The sequence below is a fragment of the Saccopteryx leptura genome, chromosome 4 (genome assembly GCF_036850995.1).
Source record: "Saccopteryx leptura isolate mSacLep1 chromosome 4, mSacLep1_pri_phased_curated, whole genome shotgun sequence".
Taxonomy (NCBI): Eukaryota; Metazoa; Chordata; class Mammalia; order Chiroptera; family Emballonuridae; genus Saccopteryx; species Saccopteryx leptura.
Window position 1 is genome coordinate 126,968,414 of NC_089506.1, and position 14,646 is coordinate 126,983,059.

General features: G+C 46.3%; 1 protein-coding gene across 4 annotated transcripts in view; it reads left to right on the forward strand.

Moving 5' to 3' along the window:
* TBCD (tubulin folding cofactor D) overlaps positions 1-14,646 on the forward strand; it is a 194,120-nt gene that overhangs the window by 110,835 nt on the left and 68,639 nt on the right. For all 4 annotated transcript variants that reach the window (XM_066381665.1, XM_066381668.1, XM_066381666.1 and 1 more), the window contains one exon: positions 13,350-13,407. In XM_066381665.1, the coding sequence (XP_066237762.1) occupies positions 13,350-13,407 (58 nt within the window). The remainder of the gene's footprint in view (positions 1-13,349; positions 13,408-14,646) is intronic.

The window sequence follows — 14,646 nt, forward strand, 5'->3', positions numbered from 1 at the left end:
AAACAAGCAGGGGACATCTGATCAGGGGAGCTGGGCTCTAAGTGTCTGTGTGTTCTATTGAGAGAAATTTTGGAAATTCAGCTATCACCTTTTACCTTGGAAGGAGTTCCTTGGGAACACAAGGAAGCCTTCAGGTGACAGCCGCCGTAGGTTTTGTCTTGCCTTCATTTTCTAATTTTTTTTTTTTTTTTTGTACTTTTCTGAAGCTGGAAACGGGGAGAGACAGTCAGACAGACTCCCGCATGCGCCCGACCGGGATCCACCCGGCACGCCCACCAGGGGCAAAGCTCTGCCCTCCAGGGGGCGTCGCTCTGCCGTGACCAGAGCCACTCCAGCGCCTGGGGCAGAGGCCAAGGAGCCATCCCCAGCGCCCGGGCCATCTTTGCTCCAATGGAGCCTTGGCTGCGGGAGGGGAAGAGAGAGACAGAGAGGAAGGAGGGGTGGGGGTGGAGAAGCAAATGGGCTCTTCTCCTATGTGCCCTGGCCGGGAATCGAACCCCGGTCTCCCGCACTCCAGGCCGACACTCTACCGCTGAGCCAACCGGCCAGAGCCTCATTTTCTAATTTTTATGGACTAGCACTTGAATATTTGTTAGTCATAGCATTTACTAACAAGTTTGTCATTCACACCTTTGGAACAAAAACCACTCTTAAGAACAGCTTTTGTGAGACAGGAAAAATACTTTCTCTGGCTTCTTGGAGAAAGACCTGAAACTAGCAGGCCGGTGGTCCCCCCACCAGACCTTGTGGCAGCTGTGGCCCTGGGTTCTAGTTTTGTGTCTCCAGCTGAGCCCCTCAAGGCAACTGGGTACCACTGCTGTTGTACCCCACTTTTAAGATCTGTTTTTGTTTTTTTTTGTTTGGGAAAAATACAAAACAAATGTGTTCCCAGTATAGTGAATTTTGAAGTTAATTTTTATACTCTGACTTGTTACTGTATTTTTGGACTTGAAGAAGTCAGGCCTTTATTTCTCGATGTTTATTAAGTAGCCAAAGAAGGGGTGCCAAGCAGGGTGGCAGTCTCTGCGTTAGTTACAGAGCATAACACTCACCTGATGACTTTTACTAGGAAATGGATTTCAAATTATCCTCCCACAGCTGTTTAGGAGATGCCCCCTGAGATCTGTGTGTGATGCCCAAAGAGAGCGATGAGAACTTGCAAATCCTACCAGCCGCAGGGCCTGGCTGCTCTGGAAGCCCTGGCTTCTCGCGACCCCTCAGCTCCGTCAGTGTGGCTCACAGTCTATGGCAGGGGTCGCAAACTCGCGGGCCGCATGCAGCCCGCGAAACAATTTTGTGCAGCCCGCAGACTAATCCACGAAGTTCAAAATATTTTGGATAAAATTAAGTAAGCCTAGGGGCCTACTTGTATTTTTCATTTCTCTAGCATCCTAGCTAGATATTAGCTTAGTTAACAGTAGTTGTGATGCGAACTACAGTTTCTGGTCGTTTTGTGACACTGAGTAAACTGCATGTACTATTGTGCTTGTTGTACTGATTTTTTTTTGTTTTCAACTGCAGTGAGAAAAGTGTTGCGTAACAGTTGCCTTTTGTAGACCTAGTGCGGCCCGCCGAACGGCTGTGATCTTGCTCTGCGGCCCACATGCTGAGTTGAGTTTGAGACCCCTGGTCTATGGGGACTGGAGGTCGTTCTGTTCTCACCATTTCTGGGGTCAGGAGAGGGACCACAGGTCTGTTTACTACCTAGGAAGTGCCTCTGGCCAGTATCTCTCGATCTTGACTTATACCAAAGCAAAGCCTACAGAGCAGCCTGGGGAGTCTGATAAAGTCAAAGGAGTTGAGTGCTTCCTGGAAGTCATAAAGATATCTGATCCTCCTCTCTTGCCCTCCCTCAAAGGGAAGGGCAGAGTGACAGGGCAATAGTCTTAGGGAGCTGTGGTCCTGGGTAACCGCTGGCCTGTGGTAGCGTGGCAGAAGCCAGTCTGCTGCCTGCTCCTCATCTTTCCCTGGTCCCTCATCCCTCATCCCTGGTCCCTCATCTCTCATCCCTGAGAGCCTTGGCTGCTCCTCAGTCAATAGCTCGGTGATCCCATTGCTCTGTGAACAGGAGCTTTGGTGTTAGCAAGGCTTCAAGGAAGGCACTTCCTGCTGCTTCTGGTCCTGCTGCTCACCGTTTGGAAGTGGCTTGTGTAACTAGAAAATGAAGGTATAAACAAGTGTTTTCCTTTTGCTTCAGCTGTCACAGTACTGTCATGTTTCTCTAGGTGACACTGTACCACTGAGTGTCCAGTGCTGTGGGTGGGTAGGTACCGTGGTCATTCTCACAACACCAAGGATATCTGTCCAGAGTTGGGCTGCTGCCAAGTGCTGAGATGCTGACACCTCTCTGGCTCCTAAAGGAATCATTTCGTTTCAGAGTGATAACAATCCAGCGCTTCTTTGTCAGTTTGACATTTGTCAGAGCAGTAAGTAAACTTGGTAGGAATCTGTGCCTCCTTTTTCTATGGGGACCTTTTGGAGGAGCAGGTCTGAAGACTGAAGATCAGTCAGCAGAGAAAATTGGAATGCAGTGTGGCTGCACTTGCTGGGGACAGCAGAAGGTGAGGGCACAGAGGGCGGGTAGTCATCATACACATGCTTCTTTGCTTACGGTGAAAGCTTCTTACCTAGTGCACCTCAGTCTCCATGTGGAGAGCAGTGATACTGGCAAATGGTCCTAACCCCTCACATCCCCCCTGATGTCTGTGGGACAGTCAGGCAGGGTTCTCTTCTCATCCAGGTCCCTGGCTTTTGGAAAGGAGGCTCTTTTATCCACAAGCAAGTGATTTCTGCTTTCTGCAGCATTGGAATTTGTGGAAACACTAATCTCAGCAGCTAAAATTTTATAAAGTGAAATATCAGTCTTTGAAAAGACTTGCTGTGTTAATTCTGGCCTGAGCATGGCATGGGTGTAAGAGTTGTTGTTATTGGCTCAGTTCTGGGGATTCTGGCGTGGGTGGATCTGTGCCCTGTGGTCTTTGGACACACAACTGGGCGAGTGCTAAACTGCCATGTGCTTAGTTTTCTGGGAGTAGCCTGTGTTGGGAGTGGGCTGTGAAGAACCCAGTGACTGGTCTGTGTGGGCCACGTATACAGCTAGCGTTGGTCTGCTCACGTCAGTGAAAGCGACTGCAGATCTGATGTAGCTGGGACGATGGAGCCAGGCCTGTCCTGTGGGGCCCTGCGGGTTCTCCAGATGAGCCCCACAGAACCCACTACCGCCATGTCTGGACTGTGATGGGAGGGTGTGGAGCTGGGTGTTCAGAACACTCACCTTTCTGAGCTGGTATTTATTTTAAGACCTTTACTACATATGAGGGACCAGAGAACATTCACTGTGATGGTGGCCAGCGTCTTCTGCAGAAACTCAAGTGGTTGCACTTGAGCCCTTTGATCTCAGGGGAGGTTACTTTTTCTCGACTTTCTGGGCATGCCCAAGGCGTTGCTGATGAGTTTACACAATGTCACACACAGAAACCACCTGCTGGCTGGCAAGGGCGCCCCAGACTCCTGCTCAGCCTTTCTAGTTTCTCTTAATTAATATGGGAGTTAGTGGCTGCGTGGAGTTTCTGCCTGACAAGGCCCCTCTCATCCCCTTTCCCTGTGCCCATCCCAGGATTGGATCAGCAAATGCCCTTTGGAGCTGCGCCCGGCAAGTTTTCCAGTCCAGTTTGACAAGTTCTGAGTGAGCCTGTGCTCCAGCCCTTCCTGGTCCATCTAGACTGCAGGCGTGGGGCGGGTGGGGAGGGTGGGCTGGCAGGTGAGTCACTGTGCCAGGTGAGTCTGGAGGACGCTGCTGGCCTGCACCTCCCTGTCCCAGGAGTATCGGTTGGGGTGTGTCTTTCAAGATCTGCTTCCTTTGGTTTATAATAAGTGATGACGTTTTAATTGTCAGCTTTTAAGCCCATTAGTCTTGGCACTTGATAAAATGTTGGTGTCTTTATACTTTCACAGACTCTTCAGTGGGTCCTGCAACAGTTAGCAGAGATCAGAATGTCACTCTGTAAGTGAGCCTCTGGTAGAAAGAATCAAGTGTGACAAATGAGGCAGCAGGACTTGACCGCGGGGCACCCACATTGTGAGTGGTCAGAGGCCAGGCTGTGCCAGGCCCTCTCCTCACAGTCTTGTGTGAGGGGTGGGTTCAGGGCTCAGCTGCCCACTTTCTAAGGAGCTTGGAGGAACCCATCTGTGAATGTACACTGACCATTTCTGTTGATATTGAAAAGAAAGTTTTTAGGCAAATTTAATTGTTTCAAATTAGTGTTGGCCAGTTTGGAAAAACCTGTATTTCCTGAGATTATAGATAGTGAATTAAGATATGAAACCATTTTTTTTTTTTGTGGGAAAGTAAATAGGGCTTCCTGAAAAGTCAAGTGTAATTTAGGAACAATGAAACACATGAAGTTAAAATAGTACAGGATGGTTGTGCTTATCTAGAAAATACCTTCTCACCAAAAATCAGAAAGCTAATTTGCAAGAAGGAAAAAGAAAAAATGAGCCCCACTGCTGCCTGTAAGCTACTTGGTTGTCACCTTCCAATGATTTCCTCATCTGAAACTCTTGTAAACTGAGCGCTGTTGACAGCAGGCTGCCCGCCCCTCCTGTGCTGGGGCCGCAGTGCCTGGGGATTGGCTCACAGATCTCTTCCTCGAGGGCAAGCTTGTCCTGAAAAATCAGGAAATGGCATGTGTTGCTCAAAGCTATGTCTTGTTCTCACTGCGACCTTCTTAATGGCCGGCTTTCAGAGGGAAGATAACCCTTTTGTTTTTCAAGAAATTTAATGCTGATTACAGATCACAGCACCCCCTCACCAACCTGGTAAATCTGCTCGTGGCCTTTGTTTTAGCTCTGCCGTGATTTGAAGTCCTTTGAGAAATCTTGTGTTGTGAGTTCTAATTCTTACTAGGGAAGGAGAAGAGAACTCCACCATAGACAGATCTGATGTTCTAACTTGATTTGCAGCTTTCAAATAATATGAATAGCTAATAAATTAGTTTGATATCTAAATTTTTTTAAATCTTGAAATGATAGAATTTTTATTACTCAAGATAACAAGTGTATTTTTCTTTTTATTGCTATAAAACATATAAACTAACAAAGATTGACTTTGAGGTGAGATCTGCTCCTTGCTGTACCTGCTAATAAAAACCAGGTACCCGGGACTCGGGGCAGGTCTAGGCGGAACCCCTGACTTGGACAAGAAAGAAAGTCCCTTTCAATTTGATAGATCATTTCTCTGTGTTGGGAAATCCAGGTGAAGTATCGCCCAAACTTCTGCAGTGAAAGCAAACAGGTGAAAATATATACCTGTGACACGTACTAGCCCTGGCGGACATGTGCGCTGCTGGCTTTTAGTGTTGCTCCTCATGGCCCTCCAAAACATGAGATAAAGGCATGTGACTCACCTTTGGCCCATCTTGCTGAGGATGACTTTTAGAGGTGCACAGGAAACAAGGGGGCCCATGAGGGCTTTTATATTCATATTTAACGAAGATTGTCATACCTGTTTTTATTTGAAACTTAACTAGTATTTCTAGATAAGCAAGTTTTGTTCAAAGTGAACTGAGTAGTTTTCTAAATTTAGTCCAACTCAAAAACAGTATTAAAAACCTGTCACATTCATAGGTATATACGCAGTTGATTTGTTGATTTAACTTGATCAACTATACTTGATTAAAAGCTGTTGTTTGTAAAAGGGTATTTTTTGTTATATTTATCCTACTACGTTTCTGAAGTTTGCTTAATATAGGAATAAAGCATTAACTATTTTAAGCCATTTACTTGTGAATATAAAAGCTGTCTTGGTTAGCCTGACCTGTGGTGGCACAGTGGATAAAGCGTCGACCTGGAAATGCTGAGGTCGCTGGTTTGAAACCCTGGGCTTGCCTGGTCAAGGCACATATGGGAGTTGATGCTTCCAGCTCCTCCCCCCCTTCTCTCTCTCTGTCTCTTCTCTCTCTCTCTCTCTCTCTGTCTCTCTCTCTCCTCTCTAAAAAAAGTGAATAAATTTAAAAAAAGAAAATATTAAAAAAAAAGAAAAGAAAAAAGATACCTTATTAAAAAAAAAAAAAGAAGCTGTCTTGGTTAGAATGGGTGAGACCCTCTGTCGTGCCCTGCAGTCCCCTCAGGAGTGGGCCTGGGGAGTGATGCCTGAGTGGTGTCTGTGTTGTGCAACCTCCCCCGCTGGTCCCCGAGTCTGTGGGAGCTCTGGTCAGTGTGTCTGCATTGTTCACAGTTGTTTCTTTGGGGGTTCTTCAGAAGTGAGCACCTTCTGGACTCTCACCACATAGTCTCTTCGAGCATCATTGTCCTGGGGCCACAAACACTGAGCGTGGGCTTTGCTTAGGCAAAGGACCCGCCTAGGGAACCCACCTGAAGTTGAGCATAGAGCAGAGAAGCCTGAGGTTGCTGTGGACATGATTGATGCTGTTCTTACTGAGAAGGTCCCCACGGGTGAGCGCATGAAGTGTGAGAGAGAGGAAGGTAAAGACCTTTCTCTGGGGTGGCCAGTTGTGGTTTTTTTAGGGACGGGACTGGAAGGAGGGAATACACACACGACAAAATGAGAAAGAACCATCTTTCATTAATGTTTTGATTCAATTGCAACATAAACTTAAAAGCTTAATGCTAAGTATCTTCCATTCTGCAGAGTAGGCTGTCCCCCAGGGTGGGCTCACTGGACAACTCAGTTGCTGCACTGTGATGGACAGGGGATGGCACAGCACAAATCTGGTGACCTTTCTCAGTGGCCTTGGCTGCACCAAGTAAAGCTTGATGGAAATTGGACTCAACCTGCCCTGGGCAGGGCCAGAGTGTCCACAGACAGTGGTCTGGGGGTTGAATGGGTTGAATGGGTGCTCCTGGTCTGGCTGCCTTAGAGTAATTTTCTAAACTGATGCATAACTTAGCCAGTAACCTTCACAGGCTCACAGGATGGCAATTGACTTTATGTTCTTCTTTATATTGGTTCCCTTCTCTTGTCAGTAATCAGTATTCCATCATTTAAAAATTGTAATCTAAGATTGAAGGAAATTTCAAGGTAGGGTAAAATGTGAACTTTTATATATTGGATACACCCAGAGTCAATAAAAATGTAAGTCCACATTTTTCTTGTGTCAGATATTAAAGAATAGCAGAAATGCTGGTTAATATATTTCCTAGAATATTTAGGTTGTTATGGGTTAAAAGAAGTTCTTGTTAATATGTAAATGTAGTACTTAAATTTCCATTGATTGAGAATATATTTAGATTAAAATACCAAATGTTTTTTGTTAAGAACAGAGGTAGTTATATAATTTTTAGTTATTGAAAGATCTCATTAATACATGTCTTACTCAGCTTAATGATTTAAAAAATTTCATTAACAGTAACTATTGTGATCTTGAAATAGAATTGATTGACCTTAAACTGTTCTTGCTATATAGTAAGATGAATTCCCTTTAGTCTTAAGCCCAGTATTTTTTAAAATCTCACTTTAGCTATATTTTGTAATAAAGAATTTAAAGAGGAAAAGGGAGTAACTTTCTGTTAGAAGAGTTTTGCTGGAATTATTTCCACTTCAACTAGTAAAAGGAGTGATAACAGAAAGGACCCAAGGCACTAACACTGGAGCTTTATAATCTTCAGATATTTAGTTTCTTTCCAAAACAACTTTTTTTTTTTCTTTATTTTTTTTTGTATTTTTCTGAAGTGAGAAGCGAGGAGGCAGAGAGACAGACTCCCGCATGCACCCAACTGGCATCCACCCGGCACGCCCACCAGGAGGCGATGTTCTGCCCATCTGGGGCGCCGCTCTGTTGCAACTAGAGCCATTGTAGCGCCTGAGGCAGAGGCCACGGAGCCATCCTCAGCGCCCAGGCCATCTTTGCTCCCATGGAGCCTTGGCTGCGGGAGGGGAAGAGAGAGAGAGAAAGGAGAGAAGGAAGGATGAAGAAGCAGATGGACGCTTCTCCTGTGTGCCCTGGCTGGGAATCAAACCCAGGACTTTCACACCCTGGGCCGACGCTCTACCACTGAGCCAACTGATCCAGGCCTCAAAACAACTTTTAATTTCAAACTAACTTTAAACAGAAAAAGTATAAAAAAAAATCAATGTTTCCCGTAAGTCCTTTGCCAACTTCCCCAATGTTAACACCTCACTAGCAAAACCAGAGATGGAGCCCTGTGTCACCACTGTTAGCTGAACTGTGGCTGCCCTTGGTGGTACACCTGCACTTTCACGTTTGGGGCACATTGCAGACTAACCGTGGGGGATGCTGGCCTTGATCCCAGTTAAGGTGGGATCTGTAGTTACCATATTGTTTCCTTTATAAATAATAAATGTCTTAGGGGGACACTTTGACTCTACATAACTGCTGTTTCTCCATAAACTTTACCCATTTTCATGCCCATTGGTGGTCCTGCCCATATGAGGTACCGCATTCTTCCATAAGGAAAAGGTGTCCCCTGCCTCCTTTTATTCATTTAATCGTTTGTTTTTTTTTGTCAGTGAGGATGTTCTGGCAGTTCTTGGATTTCTGGGGTTTTCATTTAATGCTGCTGCTCATTTTATTGCTTGGTTGTTCCACCTTGGCCATTGGGTCTGTTTCAGGTTGGCAGGCTGTGTCCTCCCTATAGGACCCACACTTTTTTTTTTTATTTATTCATTTTTAGAGAGGAGAGAGAGAAGGAGAGAGAGAGAGAGAGAGAGAGAGAGAGAGAGAGAAAAGGGGGGAGGAGCTGGAAGCATCAACTCCCATATGTGCCTTGACCAGGCAAGCCCAGGGTTTCGAACCGGTGACCTCAGCATTTCCAGGTTGACGCTTTATCTACTGCGCCACCACAGGTCAGGCCTTATTTTTTGAATACTGTACTTTCTAGCATGACTGATGTTCCAGGCTTATCTTTTTTTCTTCTCCCTGTCCCTGGGATCGAGTATTTCAGGAGTCTGTGTTCCTCTTAGTGGAGAATAGCATTTTGAGTATGAGACCCAGGTTCCCTCCTGTATCCAGGTGCACGTCCACCCTAGAAGGCCATGCATTCTCATGGACACCTGGCATTAAGCTGTGCTCTGTTCCCTGGTCTTTTGGCCTCTGACCTTGCTGTGACTTCTTCACACCCGGTCCTTAGTGTTTACAGTGTGTTTTCTCATGTTCGACTGCAGTTCCATGTACAATAGTTTCACAATTGCTCAACCACACCCTGTGGGAGACACGGCCAACACCCAGAGAGAGTTCCAATGCGTGTGCCCCTCAATCACTCAAGCCTGTCTAGAGCCCTTGCTTTCAGGTAGATTAAAATTCACTTGTGCCCTCTGCCCTTTGTAGTCAGCCACCCCCAACCCATGGCCACCTCCAGTCTGGTTTTGGTTTCGGTAGTGTTGCCATTTTTGGAATGCCTTGTAAGTGGAAATATATAACACAGAGTTCTGATTCTTCTTTCACTTTACAAAAAAACAAACAAACAAAAACACAAAACCTAGGAGAGGTCAGAAGTTTGACCCAGGTCTCACTGGGATAGACCAAGGTGCTTAAGGCCTGGTTCCTCTGGTGGCTCCCGGGGAGAGTCGCTCCTGTCATTTCTGCTCCAGTTGTTTCCACTCCGGAGGCACCACAACCTTAGGCTCATTACCCTCCTTCTACTTTCACAGCCAGTAGCCTCAGGCTGCATCTCTCTCCTACTGAAACCCTCTGGTTCTCCCTGTCCTGCCTCCTGTTTTCATTTCTTTTTTCTTTCTTTTTTTTGTTTTAAGTCTTTATTTTTATTTATTTATTTATTTCAGAGACAGAGAGTGAGTCAGAGCGAGGGATAGACAGGGACAGACAGACAGGAACGGAGAGAGATGAGAAGCATCAATTATTAGTTTTTCATTGCGCTTGCAACACCTTAGTTGTTCATTGATTGCTTTCTCATATGTGCCTTGACCGCGGGCCTTCAGCAGACTGAGTAACCCCTTGTTGGACCCAGCGACCTTGGGTTCAAGCTGGTAGACTTTTGCTCAAACCAGATGAGCCCACGCTCAAGCTGGCGACCTCGGGGTCTCGAACCTGGGTCCTCTGCATCCCAGTCCGATGCTCTATCCACTGCGCCACCGCCTGGTCAGGCCTGTTTTCATTTCTTGGGACATCTGATGACACAGGCCTGCCAAGGGAGTCCCTATCTAAGGTCAGCTGATTAGCAAACTTAATTGCATCTGCAGTTTTAACTCCCCTTTCCCAGGTAATGGGTTTTCCCTGACATCTTTAGGAGGGACATTGGCCCGCCTGACTCAGGGGTTGACTGGCTACAGGGGTACCTCGGATTCAGGAAGCTGCTGCTTGGGCTAGAAAGACTGGAAAATGTGGACATGCCAGTGGAACGTCCCAGGGAGCTGGAAGAGATTCAAGGTACAGAAAGGGAATTTGAGTGGTATGAGGCCCCAGCTAGCCCACAGGCGACATCTCTGTAGGGCAGTTGTCCCCAATCCCCTGGGCCGTGGACCGGTACTGGTCCTTGGGCCATTTGGTACTGGACCGCAGAGAAAGAATAAATAACTTACATTATTTCTGTTTTATTTATATTTAAGTCTGAACGATGTTTTATTTTTAAAAAAACGACCAGATTCCCTTTGTTACATCTGTTTAAGACTCACTCTTGGCCCTGGCCGGTTGGCTCAGCGGTAGAGCGTCGGCCTGGCGTGCGGGGGACCCGGGTTTGATTCCCGGCCAGGGCACATAGGAGAAGCGCCCATTTGCTTCTCCACCCCCACCCCCTCCTTCCTCTCTGTCTCTCTCTTCCCCTCCCGCAGCCAAGGCTCCATTGGAGCAAAGATGGCTCGGGCACTGGGGATGGCTCCTTGGCCTCTGCCCCAGGTGCTAGAGTGGCTCTGGTCGCGGCAGAGCGACGCCCCAGAGGGGCAGAGCATCGCCCCCTGGTGGGCAGAGCGTCGCCCCTGGTGGGCTTGCTGGGTGGATCCCGGTTGGGCGCATGCGGGAGTCTGTCTGACTGTCTCTCCCTGTTTCCAGCTTCAGAAAAAAATACAAAAAAAAAAAAGAAGACTCACTCTTGACGCTGGTCTCGGTCACATGATACATTTATCCGCCTCATCCTAAAGGCCGGTCTGTGAAAATATTTTCTGACATTATACCAGTTTGTGGCCCAAAAAAGGTTGGGGACTACTGTTGTAGGGGACTGCCTGTGTCTGAAATACCGTTTTTAAAAATATTTTCTCTGTAGGCTGGTATAAGATACCAATTTTCAAGTCATACTTAGAAACAACACTTTGTCTGCAGCCTGCCCTAAATCACTTTATTTTCTGCTGTTACTAAAATGAGTCCTGGTTTATCTGTAACAATTATATCAGGTCTACTGGAAAGTTCTGTTCATTTCTATCACAACAAGTTTCAACAATTAAGCACTTGTTTATTTGGCGCATATGTGCCTCTCTACTTTTATCTCTTAATGTATACATACTGATGTAGCAAATTAACTAAAAGTTGATTCATGTTAGTCTTATGTGTGAAGCGATAGTGTATCCATGGCTACTGATAAAGTTCATTTACGCCATTGTAATTTTTACAAATTTCAACAAGGAAGAAATGCTACAAAAGCATGTGGAAATTTATTGAAAGTGTTTGGTGAAAGTACAGTTTCTGATAGGACATGCAGAAGATGGTTCGAAAAAATTCCAAACAGGTGATTTCGACCTTTCTGATAAGCCACGTTCTGGGTAACCATCTTTGATCGATGACGATGTTAAGACCATGTTGGAGCAAGATCCTTTTCTGACAACATCGGAGATCGCAGAAAGGCTTAATTCAGCTCAGCAAACCATTTCGGACCATATTCGGAAGATAGGATTGGTGTGGAAATATTCAAGATGAGTGCCACATGAATTAAGTCAGAAGAATTTGGATGATCGAGTCGTCATATGCACATCTCTGCTTGCTCGGAACAAAATCGAGCCCTTCTTGAACCTGATGATAACTGGGGATGAAAAGTGGATTACCTACGAAAACATCGTAAGGAAGAGGGCATATTGTGAACCTGGAAAACCTAGCCCTTCCACCTCTAAACCAAATTTGACTCTGAATAAGAGAATGTGTATATGGTGGGACATTTGAGGACCAATACATTATGAGCTTTTAAAACCGAATGAAAAAGCTCAGTTCGGAGGAGTATTGTCAGCAACTGGATAATTTAAAGACAGCAGTCCAAGAAAAGAGGCTGGCGATGTTCAATAGGAAGAACATCATACTGCATCCTGATAATGCCAGGCCACATGCTGCTTTGGGGACTCGTCAAAAAATTGCAGAACTAGGCTGGGAAATTCTGTCGCATCCACCATACTTCCCGGACTTAGCACCCGGACTATCACTTGTTTTTTGTCCTTACAAAATTTTTTGAAGGGCAAAAAATTCAAAAATGAAGAAGATATCAAACAAGCACTGATTTAATTTTTCGCATCAAAAGATAAAACATTTTTCAAAAATGGGATATACAAATTGCCCTCACTCTGGCAAGAAATCATTAATAATAATGGCAATTATATTATTTAATAAAGTTTATTGACGGTAAGAAAAATTTGTATTTTGTTTTATTCCAAAAACGGACTGAACTTTCCGGTAGACCATATATGTGATGACCTAATGAAGAGAAATTTAAGTGAAGCCCAAGTATTTGAGCTTGGAAAGGTCTTCTGTTCTCTGAACGTGCTGTGGTTTGGCTTGGGGGCTGGGGGAAACTTGGCCATCTCTAGGACTTGAGTGACATCTAATGACTGTTTTCTGTCTTTGGTCACACCATTCTGGGATGGTGTGAGGGTCGTTGCTCCCACAGGCCTCTCTGGGCTCTGCCAGCTGCCTGTACCTTTTCCTGTGTGTCATTGTGAGCCACACCCATACCCCCATTTTTCCCAGTGCTACCGGCTTTCTTTTCATTTCTTTTTTTTTTAATAATTTCTTTTTAAAGGCTTTATCCTATTTTTTTTTCAGAAAGGAGAGAGAGAAAGAGAGAGAGAGAGAAAGGGGAGGAGCAGAAAGCATCAGCTACCATATGTGCCCTGACCTGGCAAGCCCAGGGTTTTGAACCGGTGGCCTCAGTGTTCCAGGTCAACGCTTTATCCCATTGCACCACTACAGGTCAGGCAGTGCCACCGGTTTTCATCCTTTGGGAACCCTGCTTCCCTCATTGCCCCTTAGGCCTGTACAACTGTGGCTTGTGCTCAGGTGTGCATCCTCAGTGCTGCCCTCTAATAGTATGTGTTTGCATTTCGGCAGCTGTGGTGAGTGAGTTGTGAGCAAGCAGATGAAAGACCAGGGTTCCTAGTCAGTGTCATGAGGTCTATGTCTCTGCATGCTTCCTTCTAATGACTTGCTTTTCTTTTTCTGTAGTGCTCTGGTCATTGCCACAGTGTTCGACCGAAACGTGAACTGCAGGAGGGCCGCCTCTGTAAGTTTCTTGTCATTCCTTTTCCTGCGGGTGTGGGGCTCTGGCCCATGCAACTCCATGAGGCCAGTGTGGTTGGCGATGTCCATGGCTCCCGTCTCTGCACTGAGGGTTGGGAGCCCCATGTGGCTGTCAGACCAAGAGACTGGTGAGAGGAAAGGCTGGACCCAGAGGCAGGCTGGGGTGCTGTCACCTGGGAGAATTGACTACAAGCTTTTGGTGTTATCAGAGATGAGGCTGTTGGGGCGGGGGGTAGATTTTGTTTGGTGTGATGTGGGTTGTTCTGTGGGTGGTGGACTGAAGGATGAAGAGGGTGCCCAGGTGGCGAGATCAAAGGCCAACCTGGGAAAGAGTGAGCTGCCCTTCCTCGCCTGGGGGCCCACAGTTCACAGCAGGTAGGTACTCCCATGTTGGGAGTGATCAAGCCCCAACTGGACTGGCAAGCAAGTGAGGCGGGCTTTGTGCAGGGACATTGTGCCCTCAGATTTAGAAGCTAAATGCAGGTTTTTAGATGCCAGGAGAGGAGTGGACACATGTTTTTAGGGGTGTGGTGGTAGGGTGAATGAGGCAGCTGTGTTCCCCAGGGCTTGGAGGTCCTACTGCAGGTGGTGTGAATTTGTGGGACAGACAAGAATGAGGTGTCTCCATGGAAGAAACTGAAAAATCATCAGTTTGTGGTCAGTGGTTGAGCTATGCATTTATGATTTATGCGCTTTCTGTGAAGTTTTAAAGAAATTAAAGGAAAAGGACACTTGTGGAGGAGATCCTGAAGCGGTAACAGTTTTGTGAAGAGACATTGTTTGCTTTTTTGTGTGTGTGTGTGACAGAGAGAGAGGGACAGATGGACAGACAGGAAGGGAGAGAGATGAGAAGCATCAGTTCTTCATTGTGACTCCTTAGTTGTCCATTGATTGCTTTTTCATATGTGCCTTGACCAGGGGGCTCCAGCAGAGCAAGTGACCACTTGCTTAAGCCAGCGACCTTGGGCTTCTAACCAGCGACCTTTGAGCTCAAGCCAGTGACCCTGGAGTCATGTCTATGATCCTATGCTCAAGCCAGCGACCCTGCGCTCAAGCCTCCCACCTTGGGGTTTTGAATCTGGGTCCTCCAGGTTCCAGTTCAACGATCTATCCTCTGTGCCACTGCCTGGTCAGGCTGACATTGTTTGCTTGATCAAAGATGGGATAAGGCCTGACCTGTGGTGGTGCAGTGGATAAAGCGTCGACCTGGAATGCTGAGGTC